General features: G+C 48.2%; 1 protein-coding gene across 1 annotated transcript in view; it reads left to right on the forward strand.

Annotated features, from left to right (window-relative positions):
• The first annotated feature begins 4,151 nt into the window (after positions 1 to 4,151).
• LOC149327123 (retinaldehyde-binding protein 1-like) overlaps positions 4,152 to 21,917 on the forward strand; it is a 161,805-nt gene continuing 144,039 nt past the window's right edge. Inside the window, exons 1-3 of the mRNA XM_089564794.1 lie at positions 4,152 to 4,377; positions 12,751 to 12,981; positions 14,015 to 14,211. Coding sequence (XP_089420920.1) covers positions 4,221 to 4,377; positions 12,751 to 12,981; positions 14,015 to 14,211 — 585 coding nt within the window. The 5' untranslated portion in view covers positions 4,152 to 4,220. The remainder of the gene's footprint in view (positions 4,378 to 12,750; positions 12,982 to 14,014; positions 14,212 to 21,917) is intronic.

Consider the following 21,917-nt stretch of genomic DNA (forward strand, 5'->3'; position numbering starts at 1 on the left):
ATTGTAGCACACAAATCGGAGGTAGCTCGTTGGATGCTGTCGCTACTGGCTGCCTGAGAAACATCGTCGCATGGTAGTGGCGTAGGAGGATCTTCACAAGTCCTCGCCTCCAGAGGCCGCTGGAATCAGTTTTCCTGGCATGGACTGGGAGAACGGCGTCCGGAGTAGCTTGCAGCTTGACAGAGGCTTGGGGAGTGGTTGTACCTCAACGACGGGGATCGAGCCCCTCGGTTGCCTGAAGTGATGTGGTTCTGGCGTGACGAGAGATGAGATGCTATCTCATGTGGTCGTTCTCCGTCCTGCGGGCACTGGTCGTACGGCGCGAAAGCACGCAGGCCCACGCGACGGTATGGGCATGCCCTGTATAGGTGACCCGCCTCGCCACAGTGATAGCAGCGGGGCCGACGATCCAGGGCGCACCACACATCACTCTCTCGCGGTTGCTGGTCGGCTGGCATATCGTGGCCGCGAAAGAAGCTGGGTGAGAGCACTACTGGAATCGCGGTGGTGGCATCGTACCCAAAGGCCTCACGTAGCATCGACGCATACGTGGGTCTTGCATCAAGCCGGCGACGAACCTCAGAAATTTTGGGCTGTTGTGCTCCCAGGCGTAGTTCGTCCCGAATGACTCCACACAGTGGCGGGAAAGATGGCGTATTGGACGGCATCCGGAAAGCCTGCATTTCCTCTCTGACGACAGATTGGACCGGCTCGCATAGAAATGTCTTGTGTCTAACGGACGCACAGAGAAGGGGTCATGCCCAAAGGGGCTCACTTTGCGATTGTATTGGCGGGCTCGCTGTTTAAGCGCCTTCTCCATAGTTGCCTCCTCGGTGAGAAATTCTGCCACAGTGCGTGGTGGGCAGCACACGAGTCCTGCGAGAAGCCCTTGTTTGAAACCCCGTATGAGGTGGCAATGCTTCTTGCCTTCCGTAAAGTTGGGAACCGTGCGTTCAAAAAGGCGGGCCACCTCCTCGAAAAAGATGCGTACACTCTCGTTGTGGCGCTGGTTGCGCGAGTATAACGCAGCTTCTGCTCGCTCTCGACGGTCTGCATTCGGGTAAGTGGCTGTCAGATTGCGGAAGAAGGTCTCCTAGGATGTAAACGAAGCTTCATGGTTTTCGAACCATGTCCGAACCGACTCCTCAAGCGCACAATAGACATTGTGGATCTTACGGTCGTCTCTCCAGCCGTTGTAACGGGCAACACGCTCGAAGATCTCGAGGCAGTCCTCGGCGTCCTCGACGACGTCGCCATGAAACGACGGGAGTGGCTGGTGACAGAGTAATTGCGCCGAAAGCCTGTTCTCAGTTGCCATGGCAGCTGCCGCCTCCGAAGACCGAGGTTGCGTCGCCCTTTTGCAGCCGGAAGGAGTCCAAATTCAGGGGATGCTCTACGGTGGCGACGGCCGCGGCGCTGGTGACCTAGGGTGAGTTAGTTTAGTTTAGTTCAGTTTAAGGGGTTTAACGTCCCAAAGCGACTAAGGCTATGAGAGACGCCGTAGTGAAGGGCTCCGGAAATTTCGACCACCTGAGTTCCGTATTGGACGGTAGCATCAGCGTATCTGGAAGCGTACCCCGCTGTTGCGCCATAGAGAAACATGAGTATTTTTCTCTATGATTACGGGCCACACAATGGGGGACAGAACTGCTCCAGGCTCTCGAGCGGCGTCAAGAAAGATGGCGATGCACTTCTACTTCTCAGCCTTATGAATATTATGTCCAATCCCGTTAGCAGTATATTACAAATAGTCTAATCGTTCAATTAAATTATTATGCACCCGGTTTCCGCGACGCTATCGGAGGTGAAGCGCACTAGCCGAGGGCCGCCGCAAGGCATCAATTACAGTAGTTTGCTTAAGCAGATCCCCGCGATGTGGCATAAAAAATGAGTGCAACAGACCGAAGGCCCCCTCCAACTTGCTCCACGTTCATATGGCATTACGATTTCACAGCGCAAGCGCTGCCTGCCGGCGGCCAAGGACGCGCCGCCGACACGTCTACGCGAGCGACGCGGTCAGGAAAAGCGCAACTTGCAAAGTTGCACTGCTGAGTTCATTATGGCGAATAGCCGCGGCAATTGCATCAATGTAGTGCGTGCCTTTCCTCAACATTTGCATAGAATTTGCAAGGTAATAATTAACATGCACTATGTAGGAAATAATTCCAATAGTCCGGGTTCGATATATCTGGGTTCAACTGTCAACATGCATGCCCTGAAAGATCGTGTCCATATAATGCACCGACCGATTCTTGCATATCATTCTGACCATATACGGGATATGAGCGCCGAAACATCAATAGGTTTTCTGTTCTCAAGCTTTGGCTAGCGCACATTTCTAGCCAATCGCCAACTCACGAGGAGTGCTCAACATCAACATACTTTTCAGATAGATTTCTTTATGTATGCTGTATTCCTCAGTGCCTCTTGTCTTCTGCTTAATTTCGAAAAGATAAAGCACCCACAGGCCCAGCTATTTTGTCAAAATGCGCGAAAGGATGTCGCAACCCGCGGCGGTTACGCGATTCACCATGACATTTCTGTTTTTCTTCGCGCAGGGTTGCGCGGTGGACGCGCCAGCACTCTAAAAACTCCGCCAGTTTAACCGCTGAGCCAGTGCCGGATGGGCGGCTGCGTGCGGCGGAGCAGTGAAACGAGTGTTTTTTATCATTTTTTTTGGCCTCCGGTATGTCTCTCTCTAGGCTACGCACGGAAAGCAGCAGGCTACACTGCATTCGGACGCTCAGCACGGTGTTTGCCTCTTCCAGTCGGAACTGCAGAGGCTGATTTTCTTCCTAGTCATTTCTAGCCAGCACTTTGCACGCTTCGGTTAACGAACTGTTCCTGGCTTTGTTTCTCCATTTGCGGCGCTCATTATGCACTCAAAAAGTCACTGTATGATGCCGCTGGAATGCAGCTCCCGTCCGAAAAAGCGCTGGCTGAGGACAGCGAGCATGCAGTCACATGCCGCCGGCTGCCGAGACATTGGACACGTTTGCGAGAAGACTTAGCAGAATAATTACAGTGCGGTGGCCGACGTGTCCGCCATAGCGCGAAAACTGACTAGAGTCAGAGTGAAAAACAAGAATAAAAAAAAATGAAATGCAAGAGTTTTGACATGCAACAGAAGTACAAAACTGGATTCTTCAGCGTTGTGGCTGAAATCGGAGGAAAGATGGTGGGGGGAGGTATTAAATGAGTGGCGCGAGTGTCACTCCGGTTATTCCCCGTCGCTGTCCTCCACTGCACAGAGAGCGCTAAACGTTTCGAAGATGACGCGCTGTCAAGCATCAGACGTTGCATGTCTGAGCGAATTATGCGATATTCATCAAGAAAAATCATTTCTCCTAAGAATTTGTGTGTTTTGGCCGGCTAAATCTAAGCACATCGTACGCTTTTTCTCTTCGCCGCAATCGAAAAGCAGGTTAGCTTTTTGGCGTGTGCAAGAAAGCAGCTGCAGTTTAAACTTTCAATATTTCAGACGCACTAAAGTACGTGGCAGTTTGATATTGCGACACACTTCTGTCTCTCCACCTGTTAGGGAATATTATTGCAGTGAAATCATTGTTACTAGTTTAAAAAGGCAGTTGGTGTTATTGCAGGACCGTACAGACGCCAAAATGAAGGAAAAAGGTCAGTGAGTGGCCCTGGCAGTGATATAAGGTTCCCTTTCCACCTGTTTCCTAATAAAATTATTGAAGTCGTACAACCGCTAGCAGTGTTTTTAAGTTCATTATGAAAAATCCAGGCGCTAACAAACAACAACACAGAGCGGACACAGCGTCTTTAAATGACAGCTTTTGCAGCATTTTATGGCGACTGTCTTTTGTTTCAAAGAAAATTCGCTAATGACGATAAATGGACGTGACATAAGGCAACGTGTTACTTGATCCCCGTCGTTAAACGTTGCCCGAAGGAGAGTGTGCCCACCGATGTACAGGCAGGACAATTAGGCTAAAGGGGTGTCCATCTTTCATGGAGCCACAAGCAGCTCATGCGCGCTCGGGTGCACCTATATCGCTATCAAGGCTTGCGCCGGCTCTGGCGGCAGCAGCAACCGGTTTCCGAACAGCTCCGACTCGGCTATCTGGAGTGCCCCGTGCCGCGCAGACACTTTCTCCGCTGAGATTGTCTGCATCCTTTGCAGTGTTGCGGGACGCTTCGGCTGTGCGGTGCCCTCGAAGTCGACTCTGCTACTTTCGTTGGCACTGCTATCCGAGATGGCTGGTGTGTACATAAAGAAGTCAACGGACGACGTGTTCGATACGTCCGAGGATGCCCTCCCTGTTAGGCTCCAACAGATCGCCGAAGATCAGCTTGGAGAGACTCCAGAGCGGAGAAAGGAATCCCTCGCGGAACTTCTGCAGCTTTTATCAGGTGAGCTAGAAGTTCGACTGCCTAAAAATGAGTGAACGAGAGTGCAGCGGTTTTCCAGGCGGCTGTACAAAGTGCCAGAGGGAGGGTAATCTTATATTCCATTTTTTTAAACGTTATCTCACACAAGCAATTTAAGCTGTCACTAGAATAACTTCTGGCGGGAAGCTTGGCCACTTCACCGGTTATTTGTTGTGTGATAAAGAGAGTTGGGGTTTGCTGCCCCAGCGGCTAGCGCCGACGAAGGAGAAGAAGAAGACAGAAGACGAAGCTGACGAAGCTCTGGTAAATTTCGGTCTGCACAGATCTGGTTTGGCGTTATCTACCCTCTGTGAATTTTGCCGTGAGCCTGAATCTATCGATAATTTTCGGTGCCATTGTCGTCGTTTCACCTCTTTGAGAAGAAGACTGCTGGAGTTGCCCTTACAGCTACTTGGCCTTAGTTTGAGCAGCCCACACTTGCTGTCATTTGGTGCCACCACGATTGAGTTCAGCCACAGGTCTGTTTGTGACGCTGTTCAAAATTTCTTGCTGGAATCTCATCGACTGCCTTGCTAAAGCTTTCAGTAATTTCTTTTTATGCTTCATTATTTTTCGAATTATTCTCTCTTTTCTCTCTCTCACTCTCTCTCCAATCCAAACTCCTATATACATATATTTTTATGATTATTATTATTATTATTTATTATTTATTTTTATTATTAGCGAAGGCGCAAGCAACATTACTATCTCTTTGAAGGTGTTACCGAACTTCTTTTGCGATTGGATCCAAAAAAATCAGCAGGTCCTGATAATATTCCCGCAGCATTCTTAAAAAGGTATGCAGAAATTCTGGCTAGATTTCTCGTCGTAATCTTCCAAAAATCTGTAGAGTCAGGCGTCGTACCCCATGACTGGCGTGTTGCGCGTGTTGTACCCATATTAAAGAAAGGAAATCCATCGGAAATCAATAATTACCGCCCAATATCTCTCACCTCTATTCCTTGCAAATTAATCGAGCATATCATACTCAAATACTTGAACAGTTTTTTAGACACGAATGAAATCATTAGCAACAGGCAACATGGCTTCCGGCAACGTTTTTCCACTACTACACAACTAATTGATACCGTACATAACCTAACAAGAACTCTAGACAGTGGCGGTCAGGTCGATATAATTTTTATGGATTTTTCCAAGGCGTTTGATAGGGTTCCTCACTCTAAATTAATAACTAAAATGAAAGAAATAGGTATCCCTACCCATATCATCGCTTGGGTTATGTCGTATTTACAAAATAGAATACATATGTGGAAATTGATGGCAACTGCTCCCGCTTTTTAGATGTTCATTAAGGTGTTCCCCAGGGCTCCGTCTTGGGGCCTGTTTTATTTAATATTTTTATTAACGACCTGTTAGGCGTTCTGGAACTAAGTACGTCGGCCAGGTTATTCGCTGATGACTGCATTATTTTCAAAAGCATGAATTCTGTATCCGATCAACTTGTCCTAAATTCGAACTTGCAGCTTCTTGCAGACTGGTGTCACAAGTGGGACATGACAATTAATTATGACAAAACCGTTTATTTATGTACTACGAATAAGATCAACAAAATGAAATTTACGTTTGCCATTGGAGACAACAGAATTAGTCTAGTGGAAAAATATAGATACCTGGGCGTGACTTTAACATCTGATCTTAAATGGTCATCCCATATCTCCAACATCTGTTCCTCTGCAAGAAAAAAGCTAGGCTTTTTAAAACATAAATTAGGCAATTCTTCAAGCATACTTAGACTTCAAGCGTACAAAACAATTATTAGACCTACTCTTGAATACGCCAGCATAGTATGGGACCCACACACCACAGCCAACATAGAAAAATTAGAGAAAATCCAGAGATTAGCAGTAAGGTTCATATACAACCGGTATAAGCGAAGGGACTCTCCATCCATCATGTTACATCAGGCAGCCCTTGAGCCATTAGCTGGAAGAAGAAAGGCTGCCCGGCTGCGTTTTTTTCACTCTTTGTATCTTCAGAAGCTAGGCATTCAGCCACAGGACTACTTCGAAAGGGACACAACCAGACCTTCGAGACATAAACATAATCATAGCATCAGGCCAATATTTGCCCGCACGAATCTCTACAAATATTCATTCTTCCCAAAAACAATATCCGAATGGAATTCTCTGCCTCATGACTCACCTCTCCTGCCTTCAACCATTTGAGAACTTACATATCTTAGTGTATGGTTGGAAATGTTTATCATTCATTAGCAGTGCATAGTGTGCTTCCTTGCCTATGTGCCTGTGTTTGGGGCATGTACATTCACATAGTGTATTTGCTTTGTAACCTTGTTTATTTTTGTTATTATATTTTCTTGTCATGATTTCTAACTTCACCATTGTTGCTGATCCTAAGGCATTGTATTTACTAACAAATGTATGTACCCTCTCCTGCTTGGACCGATTCGGTCTGCAGTATTTTGTAAATAAATAAATGAATTTAAAATTATCATTATTTTGTTTTCATCCTCTCCCTGCCCTTCTTGTGGTAGACTCCCCCGGTGTTCCTCTCCCGTGTGCTTCCCTTTTGCCGTTATTACGTACAGGTGAATACCAACCTTTACCTCCCGATGGTTGGCCGAGCCCCCAGTGTGGCTATGTGCCATTCTGTAAAAGGCTACAACAACAACAACAACAGCGCGCTTGCGAACGCTGGCCTGCTGAGCAGCACCGCTTGAACAAAGACCGGCCGTCCACACTAAGTGTGCGAGTCGTCTCATTACACTTGGTGGAGGTGCTGCCTGCTCTTCCCTTGCTACGCCCGATGCCCAGGCTACCAGGCTCCACCACGACGACCGACTCCTCGGCCCAGCCCGTTACCGCCGCTGTCATCTCTTCCGGTGCCGTCCGTCAGCGCGACCCTACGATCTTCAGCGGCACGGACTATACCGACGTAGAAGATTGGTTGGCTTCCTGTGAACGCATGAGCGCTTACAACAAGTGGGATGACTTCGTTAAGCTCACGAACGTCATCTTCTACTTGACCGATGTCGCCAACTTGTGGTTCCGCAACCACGAAGCGGATTTTACTACCTGGGCGGCTCTAAAAACCAGCCTGATTGACGTCTTTGGCCACCCCGCTGTCCGAAAACTTCGTGCCGAACAACGTTTGCGCAGTCGTGCCCAGCAGAATGGCGAGAATTTCACCAGCTACATCGAGGACATAGTTGACTTGTGTAAGCGGCTCAATCCATCTATGAGCGAAACTGACAAAATACGACACATTCTGAAAGGCATTGAGGACGACGCATTTCAAATGCTTGTGTGACAAGATCCTGAAGCCGTCTCCGACGTAGTCTCTTTGTGCCAAAGCTACGACGAGCTTCGCAAACAGCGTCATGTCACCCGGCTTGCCATTTCCCCGGACGACAGCCTTTCCAGCTTGGAGGTAGGCGGTCCTGCCCACGATCAGCCGACACTGCTTCAGCACATCAAGCAGTTTGTGCGGGAAGAGGTCGCTCGTCAATTATCGCTAGTTACCTGCCAACCCCCCCCCCCCCCCCCCCCAACGCCATCGCTGTCGCCATATATTCAGCGTGTCATCCAGGAGCAGGTAGCTGAGGTCCTGCCGCCCACTAATCCACCCCGTCTTGTCACTGCACCACTGGCATATGCAGAAGCAGTCGCGTGGCCACAACCTCAGCCAGTTGTGCATGCTTATTCACCACCTGTCACCGTGTACCTTCAGCGGCAGCTCGCCCCTGCACTGCCACTCACTCACCATCCTCTGCCTCACACCGGTCCCCACCCTATGAATCCGTGGCGTACCAAAGATAACCGCCCGATCTGCTATGCCTGCGGTCTCGCTGGTCATGTGGCCCGCTGGTGCAGCACGCGCGGATCCGGTTCTCACGACTTCGGCCGCCCACCGACGTACGACGTTCCGTTGCCTTCCGTACATGTCTCTTCTGCTCGGCCTCCTCCGAATCCGTCCCCGTCTAGTTTTGACTCCCACAACGGAACCCATCGGTCGCCGTCTCCTCGACGCCGTTCGCTCTCTCTTATGCGCCGCCGGTCACCACCCCTCCAAGCGGAAAACTAGGCGCCGCAGTTCCGGAGACAAGAACTGCGCCGTCGACGATCGTCTCAAGCCCTATCACCACTCCTATGAATGTTATTGAAGTGATCGTTGAAGGTGTTACTGTTCACGCGCTCATTGACACTGGTGCTGCCGTGTCCATCATCAGTCGTAACTTGTGCCGCAGACTAAAAAAAGTGGTGACGCCGCTTTCGGACCTTTCGCTTCGCACCGCTAGCGCTGACCCAATTTGCCCTCTGGCAGCGTGCACTGCCCGCCTCGTCATCCATGGCCTCTCCTACACCATTGAGTTCTTCGTTCTCAGCCGCTCCTCTCATGACATAATCCTATGGTGGGACTTTCTGTCCGCGCATCACGCCATCATTGACTGTGCACGTGCTGAAATTAATTTGTCGCCGCTGTGTGGTGCTCTTCTGGACGCCTCCCCTGTTACCGCCGCGCCTATTCTCGCCGCTGACGACGTCGACGTGCCAGCTTTCTCATCTGTTCTCGTGCCGCTGACTTGTGCTGCCCTCTCTGACGCTGCTGTCCTTTATTCACCCTCTCTCTTTGTGCGCACCGAAAATATATCATGCTCCCTCATGCCGTGCTCGCACTTTCTGGTGGTTGTGGTGCCCTGAACGTCGCGAACCCGTTGCCTTTCCCCACCGCTTTACTTCGGGGAGAATCGCTTGGCACAGTTGATGTCATCGATCTCGACGACGCTTCTCCTGTCCTTGATGAGCCTGCCGCCCATGACATCAACGCCCTCACTCCTCCCGCCGACATCGCCGACCCGTCCTCCCCGGTTATGTTTTCCCATTCTGTCGATGCCGCTCTACTACCTCACCACCGCGCCCAGCTCATCGCTTTGCTGCAGCGCTCCCGCGCATCCTTCGACTCCCATCAAGCACCGTTGGGTCGTGCAGCAGCCGTTCGCCACCACAGCGACACTGGCACCGATGGACCCTTGCGCCAACGCCCCTACCGCGTCTCCTCCGCCGAGCGCCGCATCATTGATGAACAGGTGAACGACATGCTACACTTCGGCGTGATCCAACCCTCTCACAGCCCGTGGGCTTCTCCGGTCGTGCTCGTGAAGAAAAAAGACGGCTCCATTAGATTCTGCGTAGACTATCGCCGGCTAAACAAAATTACTCGGAAGGTCGTCTACCACCTGCCTCATATCGATGACGCACTGGATTGCCTGCAGGGAGCGGAGTACTTTTCTTCGTTGGATTTGCGCTCTGCGTACTGGCAGGTGCCGATGGCCGAAGTCGATCGCCCGAAAACCGCTTTCATCACACCTGATGGGCTGTATGAATTTAATGTGATGCCCTTCGGTCTCTGCAACGCGCCTGCCACTTTTGAGCGTATGATGGACAACATCCTCCGTGGGCTTAAATGGCAGACATGCCTCTGCTACTTGGACGATGTTGTCATCTTCTCCCAGAATTTTTCGTCTCATCTTCTCCGCCTCGAGAGTGTTCTTCGCAGTCTCAGTGACGCTGGCCTGCAGCTGAACTTGAAACAAGTGTCACTTAGGCGCCCGACAGCTGACTATTCTAGGCCACGTCGTGTCCAGGGATGGTGTACTCCCGGACCCTGCCAAGCTCCACGCAGTTACTGCTTTCCCGAAGCCCACCACCCTTAAAAAACTCAGAAGCTTTGTTGGACTCTGCTCCTACTTTCGCCGGTTCATCAAGAATTTTGCTGCCGTTATCGCCCCGCTGAAGCAACTTCTCGCTGGTAGCCAATACTTGTCGGCTTGGTCCCCTGCATGCGACGAAGCTTTTGCAACGCTGCGCCAGCTTCTCACCTCTCCTCCGATCTTGCGCCATTTCGGCCCTTCCGCGCCTACAGAACTCCACACAGACGCCAGCGGCATTGGTCTCGGTGCCGTTCTAGCTCAGCGAAAACCTGGTTTCAATGAGTACGTCGTTGCTTACACAAGGCGTACACTCACAAAAGCGGAGACTAATTATTCCGTCACAGAAAAAGAATGTTTGGTGATTATTTGGGCAATCACAAAATTTCGTCCTTACTTATATGGCCGCCCGTTCGATGTCATTACAGATCACCATGTCCTTTGCTGGCTGTCTTGACTCAAAGATCCATCTGGCCGCCTCGCTCGTTGGGCTCACCGGTTGCAAGATTACGACATTCGGGTCATTTATCGTTCCGGTCGTAAACACTCCGATGCCGACGCTCTGTCGCGCTCCCCTGTGACCTCTGATCCTGCCCCGCCATCTATTTCCGGCCTCACACCTTCTCTTGACAACATTGATATGGCTTCTGAGCAGCGCAAGGATCCTTGGATTACTTCTCTTCTGGATTTCTTAGCCAACTGCTCAGCGCGCATCCCTTCTAGAGCGCTCCGTCGTCAAGCTCATCACTTTGTTGTGCGTGACCAGCTGCTGTACCGTCGGAACTACCTCCCCGATGGTCGCAAATGGCTGCTCGTGATTCCTAGGCATCTCCGCTCCGCCATTTGTGCCAGTTATCACGACGACCCGCAATGCGCTCATGCCGCTCTGCTGAAAACTTCACCCGCCTACGCCTTCGGTATTATTGGCGGGGCATGTACCGTTTTGTCCGCCAGTACATACGCTCTTGCCTGGAATGTCAGCGTCGCAAGAACCCACTACCGCACTCACCTGCTCCACTGCAATCTTTACTGTGCCCCGTCCGGCCATTTGACCGTGTTGGAATTGACCTTTATGGCCCTCTAACCTTCACTCCCGCCGGCCACCGCTGGATCATCGTCGCCATTGATCATCTCACGCGCTATGCGGAAACTGCACCGTTACCAGCTGCGACTGCCTCTGAAGTAGCCCGTTTCATACTTCAGAACATCATTCTTCGTCACGGTGCGCCTAAAGAATTGCTCAGTGATCGGGGTCGCGTCTTCTTGTCCAGCGTCGTGGAAGCCCTCCTTCGGGAGTGTCATATCGTTCATCGCACCACGTCTTCGTACCATCCGCAGACGAACGGCATGACCGAGCGCTTTAACCGGACCCTCGGCGATATGATGGCCAAGTACATTTCTGCCAATCACAAAGACTGGGACCGCGTTCTACGTCTCGTTACCTACGCTTACAATTCTGCAACGCAAGCCACTACTGGTTTTTCCCCGTATTTTCTTCTCTATGGCCGCGAGCCTTCCTCCATCATGGACACCATACTCCCTTACTGCTCCGATTCGTCCGAATTTACCACCGTCTCTCAAGCCGCTGCGCACGCCGAACAATGCCATCAACTGGCCCGTTCCTTTACTTCTCACGACCAGCACCGTAAGAAAAGCGCCCGCGCCACTTCCCCCGGTCTGCCGCCGTCTTATGTTCCTCAATCCTTGGTTTGGCTTTGGGTGCCCTCCTCCGGCTCGGGGCAGTCTACAAAACTGCTGAGCAAATACCAAGGCCCCTATCGCGTTGTTCAGCAGACATACCCAGTTAACTATCTGATCGAGCCCATCACGCCTTCGTCTGATAATCGCAGCCGCGGCATGGAAATTGTCCACCTAGACCGCCTGAAGCCCTACTACGACCCAGCTATATGCCGCCAGCCCTTAGGCCGCCAGGATGGCGCCTTTTCACCCCGGGAGTATTGTAGTAAACAGAGTTGGGGTTTGCTGCCCCGGCGGCTATCGCCGACGAAGGAGAGGAAGAAGACAGACGACGAGGCTGACGAAGCTCTGGTGCGCGCTTGCGAACGCTGGCCTGCTGAGCAGCACCGCTTGAACAAAGACCAGCCGTCCACACTAAATGTGCGAGTCGTCTCATTGCAGTTGCTATTGTTAAATTTTGTGGGGTTTATATTCCGACTCGGATTTTAAGTCGAGAAATAATCAACCTCGGTCCACCAAAGGAAGACTGAAGTAAGTAGAACTCAATACGTTCATTCACCTCTTCGAAGTTACGCGACGTTGCCGGACCCATTATTATAAAGAGCTTTCTTGGAAAGACGCTACATTTTATAGCACTAACCGCTTAAGACCGACTGGCTAAAGAGTTTTACCCTTTGTGACGTCTGGCCACAAGCGACTCATGTCCAACCAGCGACCTTTTTTTGAAGAACCTGAACGTGAACTGTTTCAGAACCTTCTCGCCGCAGACAAACGTGAATGCTAATAACTTTCTAGTCATTACACTGGTCTGGACGCGGTCTGTGTCTGTAAAAACGGTCAGAAAGCCGCATGGAGTGCCCAGGCAAGGAATCTTTCATAAAAAAAAACTACAGATTGGAGGGTTAGGATGGAAGAGCGGATGTTTTACTGAGAGCACACCTTTAAAATTTTAACCCGCTCTATTGCAGAGGAGGAGGATCTCAATTCCCGGAAGGATGCGCAATTTCTTCTGCGTTTCCTACACGTGCGGAAATACAACGTTGAAGCAGCCCTGCGCGCCGTGAACAAGATCCGGAAAACCAGCGGTCCGGTTTTTCAGGACTTTCTGCCCTCCAAAGTGTCTCCGGCCACGCGAAAACTCATGATTGTCATGCAAGAAAACAACGTACATGGACGCCGTATCTTCCTATTCAAACCCGGTGGGTTATGTTTCCGAAGCAACCTGCCATCATATTGCAGAGAATTGTTCGAGCATATATCCAGACCATTTTTATGTAGGTAAAAGGCTTAGTGGTTTCCACCTAGTGAAAGCGTTGGCAACCCAGTGCCCAGCTGATATCATGCCAAAATCCCGGAAAGAAAGCAAAAAGCGCGACGTTGCCGTCTCATACTGCGATCTTCAAGTGCGCTAGCATTTGTACGCAACAGTAAAATAAATTATGGAGTAAACAAAGTTTTAGACAAGATATGCCTATCTTATGACATGTGCAGCCAAGGTACATTTCCTGCATGACGCGGATGTACACGTATACAGGTCCACGGGCGCACCTCACGCAAAGGTCTTCCACAACAGTGCTATCTAATATGTGAGCGTCATGCTCTTGCATGACGCTCACATATTAGATAAAAAGAACGCTCGAAAAAGAAAAAGAAACGCTCATGGCGTAATTGAAAAGAATGGCGAGAAAGCCTGCTAAAAGATGCATGTTTTTTGGATGCCATTTCTGGTGTCTCCGTTAAAAACTGGGTTGTGTTTTGGATTCGAGCTGTTATAGTTATTACGCTCAGTGCTTGATGTAGCATTCATAGAGAAATTGTTCTTGACTAAAGCGCAATCTTCATGCCTATTAAACCGAGTTTTATAATATTACTCGAGCCGGTACAGCAGGTAATTATTTGATACCACCGAAAAACAGGCCGTTGACCCATTCTGGGGCGGAAATATTGAGACCCCTGAGGCGAAAGACTGCCATTTCAATCAGAGTCATCGCAAATGTTCACGAGAAACTTATGCTGTCATCACGTCTCGAGAGCGGTCAGCTCTTTTTTCGCAGCCTCCAATTCGCAGTTATTTTTCTGCCTCCAGAGCAAATTGAATCCTAAAATCACGAATAATTTGAAGGAAGTGCCGGTGATACAGTAAAAATATCTGAATACACATGAAATATTGGACACCTACGAACTGACGAGTAGACTCCTTTCAAAACCGTCGCATTTTCTCCCTTTTCTCAGATTCTTGGAATCTCGATGAATCTTCTTACCTCAATGTTCACCGGGCCATCATGCTGTGCATGGAACACTTTTTGGCTAAGGATCCAACGACTCAAACGTTGGGTAGGGTTATCCTGTTTGGCTATGGAGGCTTCACATCCGACAAAGTGCTCGCCATTAATGTGGGCTTGATCAGGTGGGGCTTCGAATATTTACAGGTAAGTAGACGCGCCGAGATCCCGCGAAGACTTTAACTTTTAATAGATGGAAACAACCAAAGAGAGCAGCACTCTTCTTGATTGCCCTCAGATATTAACTGGACATCGCTTACCTCCGTGTTATAGGGGGATGTATGCAAAAGAATGAAAGCAAAAGCAATTCTTCCGTGTGTCTCGGCTGGCATTCCGCGATCTGGTGAGAGGGCTTCACACGATGGAAAGGTCTCGCTGGCGACGTAGAAATGATTTACGATATCGCGTGCCAAGTCTGTGGCCGCAAATCTCTGGTATTCTATTTGTTCATCAATGCTTTTTTCTAGTTCAGTGTTTGTAGTAGTTATTTTCTATTCGCCACACATAGGAAGTACATCCCACTATAGACCCGCCGCGCTGGCTCCGTGGTTATGGCGCTCGGCTACTGACTCAAAAGACGCGGGCTCTCATCCTGACCGTGGCAGTCGAATTTTGATCGAGGTAAAATTCTAGAGGCCCGTGTACTCTGCGATTCAGTGCACGTTAAAGGACTCCAGGTGGTTAAAATTTCCGGAGTCCTTCACTATGGTGTCCCTCATAGGCTCAGCCGCTTTGGGAGGTTAAACTCCCACAAACCATATCCCAGTATGGCTCCTAGTCAACAAGACTAGGAGCTATATTTCGCAACCAATACTATCGCGTCCAGCTGGAAAGGTGTGCTAATTAGCATTCTGATATAAACGAAGTCATGAAGTTTGAGCGCCGGTAGGGAAATGAGCAGCGGCAAGTAAAAAAACTCGAAGCAACAATTTCTGGATCAGTGAGGGAAAGAAAGCATTACTGGTCGAAATCTTGGGAAACCCAATACATTCCGCCTTAGATTGCTTTAGCGAGTACTTCAGTTAGCTCACTGAATGACAGTGTTTTTTATGATCAAAACGACTGTATTTAAAACAGCGTAGTTAAAAACTTTATCTGCAGGCAAAAGAAAGCCTACGTGCTCCACAGAGAGAGGAACATCTTGTTGCCTTTCTGAACAATAATTTGCATATTATGGGGCTAAATTCATGATAGGCCTAGAGCACAAGAAACATATCGAATTCATTTCAACGCATTCAATTCCTTCCTATAGATTATGTAACTCACTGTTAATTCTAAATTATTCACAGAGAACAATGTTTTCAGGAGGAAGTGCATCCGTTAACGCTTCCGGAACAGGACCTTCCATGCTAACAGTACGTTCGTAGTCACAGTCATGCTTTTTATTGACACCTAATTCATATTGTAGCAGCCGAACCCCTTTAAAAATGTCAGTGCTTCTCTCCACATCAGAATTCTTCCCCCTCGGTCGGATGCAAATCTTAATGGATGGTAGGAGAACTTAACCATAGGTAGGACAAAAGTTGTAATCTATCATCCTCTGTTTCTCTCTATGTTAATTATTTTCATTTGGCTTCACGCTAAAACTGCGCGAACTAATACTCAGGCTTTAATGTTACAAAAATACAGTGAGAGCAATAGCAGGTACTACATATTTAGCAACTGCAAATATTTAATTTTACAATGCCGCAATATGGAAGCAATGGTCATCAATCAGTATCGTGTGATTCAGCTGTATAAATTTCAAGTACACAGCGACACTAAATTTTAACGGATCTTGCTAATACACGGGAAAATAGCAATCTTCATAATGCAAGACACAATGAATACTGGTATGTATTTCTGTCACCCCAGCGAACTTAACAATGGAGACGCTAGAGTCTCCCGCCCTCTCCAGCTTCACTCCGCGCCCAAGCATCTTCCTTCGGTATGTGGACGACTGCTTTTGTGTCATTAAGGAATCGGCGGTGAGCGCATTCCTTCTGCATCTGAACGGCATAGAACCAGCCATACAGTTCACGAGACAGGAAGAGGTCGACAGCCGGCTACCATTCCTGGACGCGCTAGTAAAACTCGACAAATCTGGATTTAGCTTTACTGTATTCAGAAAGGACGCGCACACAGGCAGGTACCTGAACTTCCGTTCAGTGCACCCGATTTGTCAAAAGAAGTCCGTGGTTGCTTCTCTTGTACGCCGGGCAGAAAAAGTCTGCTCAACCCCGAAGCAGCGAGAGGCTGACTTGGCGACTACACGACGTGACCTGTTATACTCGGGCTATCCCTGTTCGTTTATTCGGACCATTGAAAATCGCTTGGCGCATCCAGCACCGGAACAACCCCGGCGACAGGACAGAAGAAAAAGGGTCGCAATACCCTGTGTACCCGGCATAAGCGAGAGCCTGTCCCGCATATTCCGGTCCTGTGAGGTCGACATCGCCCACGTTCCTACGCGCAAGCTTAGACACGCGGTAGTGAAAGTGAAAGATAAGCTGGAAAAAGACAAGTTCTCTGGCGTTGCCTACAGGATCCCTTGCGCTGGCTGTGACCAAGCGTACATAGGTGAAATGGGCGACTTCCGCAAACGATTGCAGGAGCACAACAATGATGCCAACAAGCGGCACGTGGCTAAAAGCGCACTAGCAGAACATGCTGTTTAAACAGGTCATGCCATCGACTGGGATCGCGCGAGGATAATTGGAAAAGAAAAGAACAAGACGGCAAGGCTTTCCCTGGAATCCATCCATATCCAAACCACGTCACAGACGCTAAACCGTAACGAAGGAAATCTACCCCCGATCTACACGCGCTGCTTACGTCACACCATGAAGCATTTAAAACGAACCCCCACTTCGTTCTCCCTTTCATTGTGAACAAGGCTCTTGTAGCGGAACCGAAACGTCTCTTTTTGTTTTTGTTTGTGTTTAACGATTGGTCGGCGCTTGTTATTTCCCGCCATGGTATGTTAGTTAGTTATATGGGGTTTTATGGCGCATAAGCAACTATGGCTATCATGCGCCAAACACAAGGTTAGATGACGTTATGTCAAGTCTACAGAGGTTACATTATAACTGATTTAAAACATTGGCTTTCTTTAGAAACTTACAAACAAGTGAAAACTCGACAAGTGTTTGCTCGCCTAAAAGCAATGCGGGATGAAATGGAATGTGTTCATTGTAAAATACTTTAAAAAAATTTTTTCTAAGTTCTTCGAGATGCGAACAAGAAATTAAATTGTGATTTACCGTGAGCTCCTCAACACACATTTCACACACAGGCTTGTCATTTTTTGTTAATAAGAAGTTATGGCTGATGTGTGTGTTACCTATGCGTAAACGACATAAAATTACTTCGTTAAAACGCTCTTTATGGCGGCATGATTTCCATTCTTTTAAAATGGGCTTTATGGTATGCAGTTTGTTGTGTCCTTCATTTTCCCAAGAAGCTTGCCACTTGGCTCTTAGTCTGCTATGCACTAACTTCATGTAATCCCTAGGATGCAAATTCACATTTTTTATTTCCATGGTTCTGGTTTCTGCAGCACACATGTCGGCTCTCTCATTGTCCTTAATGCCAACGTGACTGGGAACCCAGTAGAATTTTATAACATGTTTTTGTGTTGTGACCTTTACTATATTGTGTATGATGCTTCCAATCAGTGGCTCCGTGGCATTTTTGGAGTTTAATGCTGTAAGGACGCTCAGTGAATCGGTATAAATGATGCTATTTTTGATGTTTTCATTTGCTATTTTCTGTACCGCAACACTAATAGCATAACACTCCGCGGTGAAAACTGTAGCACATGAGGGAAGTCGTACTGCATGTTCATTTTTTCCTTGTATTACTGCACTTCCCACATGAGCATGAGTTTTTGACCCGTCAGTATAAAATGCAGTGTAATTTCTGTATTTTTCTTGTAGTGCTAGATTTTCTTGTATTATATGGTCATGTGGTGTACAGGTTTTCCCGAGGCGTGTTAGAGTGACGTCACATACTGTGGGGAGAGTGTACCACGGTGGTAACGCTTCGTGTCTTGGGGCAATATTTTTAATTTCATTTAGTATGTTCAGGGCTTGGCATTTTTCTTCGAAGCGCAAGAGCAGCGGCTTTACTGCGTGAGGCTTGTTGTTGAAGAGTATTCGGGATGGGCATTTCGTGACAATTGGATAACAGAGATGTTTGGGCTGAGAAAGGATTTTGAGGATGTATGTACAAGTTAGTGCAGTTCTTCGATCTTCTAAGGAAGGTTCATTCGTTTCCGCATACAGACTTGCTATTGGTGAAGTTCTGTAAGCACCGGACGACAACCTTAAACCAAGATTGTGGATAGGATCCAGTCGTTTTATGTGGGACGGTCTTGCTGAGCCATATACTATGGACCCATAGTCTAACTTAGAGCGAACCAGAGAACGATATATATGTAACAGGCATGCCCTATCAGACCCCCAACGTTTTCTTGATAGTAGTTTCAGCACATCGAGGGCCTGAGAACCTTTTTTCTTTAAGCTGTTTATATGTGGCAAGAATGTGAGCTTTATATCGAAAGTTATCCCTAGAAATGTATGCTCTTGTTTGACAGGTAATTGGGTTTGGTTGAGATATAGTGTGGGGCCGGCCTGTAGGCCTCGTCTCAAAGAGAACAGAACCGCTACTGTTTTCTGAGGGGAAAATCTAAATCCGTTTCTATCTGCCCAGGTAGCCAGTTTATTTATTGTTATTTGTATCTGTCGCTCACAGGTAGGTATGCTGGATGACGTGCATGCTATTTGGAGGCCGTCTACGTAAACTGAGTACATTATGGATTTTGGGATTACTTTTCCTATGGAGTTCATTTTGATGATGAATAAGGTTGTGCTGAGGATGCACCCCTGGGGTACGCCAGTTTCTTGAATAAAAGTGTTGGAGAAGGTTGCACCTAGGCGGACTCTGAATGTACGGTTGCTTAGGAAGTCGCTCAAACAGCCCAGCATCCTGCCGCGGATACCTAGGTCCGCTAGGTCACGGAGGATACCGAGCCTCCACGTGGTATCGTAAGCCTTCTCCATGTCAAAGATGACCCCGATACAGTGTTGGTTGTGGTTGAACGCTTCCCGAACTGTGTTCTTTTTAAAACATGTCTTTTTAACATATCTTTTTAAAACCGCACTGGTGTATATCTAAAAGTTGCTGGGACTGAAGTATGAAGGTTAGTCTGATGTTTAGTATGCTTTCGAATGATTTTGCTATACAGCTAATGAGTGCTATTGGCCTGTAGCTGGTGGGACTAGTTGGTGGTTTGCCAGGTTTTAGGAAGGGTACTATGATTGCTTCTTTCCATACTTGGGGGATTTCTCCACTCATCCATATTTTATTGAAAAATTTTAGGAGAGCCTCTATGGCAGTCTCAGAGAGGTGAGCAAGCATGGCATAATGTATATTGTCTGGGCCTGGTGCTGTCCTTTTACCGGATGTTAGTACTGTGTTTAGTTCCTTCATTGCAATAAGCTGATTGTAGTCTTCGTGTATGCATGTTCCAAAGGGAAGTTTTTGTTTTTCTACTATTGTTTTGTGCTTTTGAAATGTTTGTGGGGAGTTGGATGAGCTTGAAACTGTGGAAAAATGCTCACCCAATATGTTGGCCTGTTCTTCTAATGTTGTTTGAGTACCGGGTGTTAGCATTGGAAATGTGAATGGGGTAAATTTCCAGTGAATTTCCGCACCTGCTCCCACATTTTCTTTGATGATATTGAGCTGTTTATGGAGGATATGTACTGTTGCCATGATTACCTTTCTGCGTTGCGTCTAATGTATCGTGCTTTGGCTCTAGCCCTTTTGAAGATGAGCAAGTTTCCTGCAGTGGGATATCGGCGAAGGTTGCCCCAAGCCTTGTTTTGCTGCTTTTTAGCCAATGAGCATTCAGTTGACCACCAAACTTTATGTGTTTTTCGTGCAATTTCAGACGTTTGTGGGATGGCTTCTATTGCTGCAGATATTAAGCATGTGACAAATTTTTCATTTATTTCTTCTATAGTAAGGGTTTCGGCATATTCTTTTTCTAGTGTGGCCTTCGTTCTTAAAAGTGCCCAGTCGGCGAGGTGAATTTTCCATCGCCGTGGCTTCCTACAGGGGACGACTGTAGTTGATGTTAGCTTTAAAACGGTAGGTAAGTGATCACTTCTCCGAGGATCGTCTAAAACATCCCAAATAAAATCAATTAAAACCGATGGAGATGCAAATGCTAAATCGACGCAGGTCATTTTTCCAGAGCTGGGGCAACAGTACGTGGCTTTTCCCGTATTCATTAAACATATGTTATTCGAAAGAATAAAATCCTCGATGAGCTGACCCCTGGAATCAGTATGCTCACTTCCCCAGAATGAGGAGTGTGCGTTAAAATCCCCAATTATCACATATGGCTCAGGCAACTGCTCTTGAAGTTCTTCTAGATCACGCATGGCAATTGTGTTGTGTGGTGGTATGTACACAGAGCATATTGTTATCGTTTTATGGCTAATGATGTTTACTGCGACCGCTTCTAAGTTTGTCTTTAATGATATCTCTCTTGCAGGGACATCGCTTTGCGTTATGATAGCGACGCCTCCCGAGAGTCGGCTGGTTTGCACTCGGTCTTTCCGGAAAATATTATATTTTTTTAAGATGTTTGTGTGCTGTGGCCCAAGGTTCGTTTCTTGCAGGCACATAGCTGTAGGTGCCATTGTTTTGAGCATATCGGTTATGTCTGTGTAGTTTCTGTGTAGACCTCTAAAGTTCCATTGTATTATATACGCCATTGTGATAAGCTGGGGATTGGGGAAAGTTATTTATTCTCAGGAGCAGTGATTCGTGGTTTCCCTTTCTTGTCTAGGGAGTCTCGCCGCCGCTGCAGCGGTGGCGAGCCAGGAGTTGAATCCATCGCCACTTTCGTGGCGCTGGATTTCCGCGGAGACGCCGCGGGTGCGTGTGTTTTAGATGTCGGAGGACTTTCGCTGACATCCATTTCCTCCACGATGGACGTGGAGGATGCTTCTTGGTTGTGATGGCCCGTGGCCATCGCATTCGTCTTTTTTGTTGGCACCGCTGAACCAGTCCCTGCTCCAGCGGCAGAGTCTCTTGGGCCAGCAGTTGCCTTCTTAGAGGGGTGGGGCGACAGGTCCAGTTCAGCAGAGCTGTTCTGGGTGTCTGTCGCCGAGGATGCCGCTGCTGAAAGTGGGGCCTGAGGGCCTCCGGCGAGGATCGCGTGGTCTTCCCGCGAAATTTTCAGCCCTGTGGACTGTGTCACCGACTTCTGTGGTGGGGACTTGGTTGTCGACCCCAGGTCCTTCGGATCGACCTGTGTGCCGACAGAAACTGAAGGCGGCGGCGGTCCCCGCGTCACCGCTTCAGAGTATGTCCCTTTCTGTTGGAAAGAGACGCGTTTTTTTGCTTCAAGGTAGGACAGGTTTTCTGTGGTCTTCAAAGTTATGATTGGTTTTTCTGTTTTCCAGACTGGGCACGACCTGGAGTACGCGCCATGTGCGCCATTGCAGTTGATTCATTTTGGTGTGCGTTCGCATCTTTCCTCTGTATGTGCGTCTTGTGCGCATGTGACACAAGTTGGTTTACCGCGACAAGCCAACATGCAGTGTCTAAAGCGCTGGCACTTGAAACATCGTCTCGGGTTCGGTATGTATGGGCGGACTTTACAATGGAGGTATGCGACGTGGATGGAGTCACGCAGAGTGGTGGTATTGAAGGTTAAGACAATGTGTATTGTCTTGATTTCAACATTGTTTCTCCTGATGGTTATTCGTCTGGCTGCTATAACTCCTTGTTCAGATAGTTCTTCTTCCATTTCCGCATCGGTACTCTGTAGGAGTTCATATTCAAATATGACGCCC

The sequence above is a fragment of the Amblyomma mixtum genome, chromosome 10 (assembly GCF_055824585.1).
Source record: "Amblyomma mixtum isolate Tamu chromosome 10, ASM5582458v1, whole genome shotgun sequence".
Taxonomy (NCBI): Eukaryota; Metazoa; Arthropoda; class Arachnida; order Ixodida; family Ixodidae; genus Amblyomma; species Amblyomma mixtum.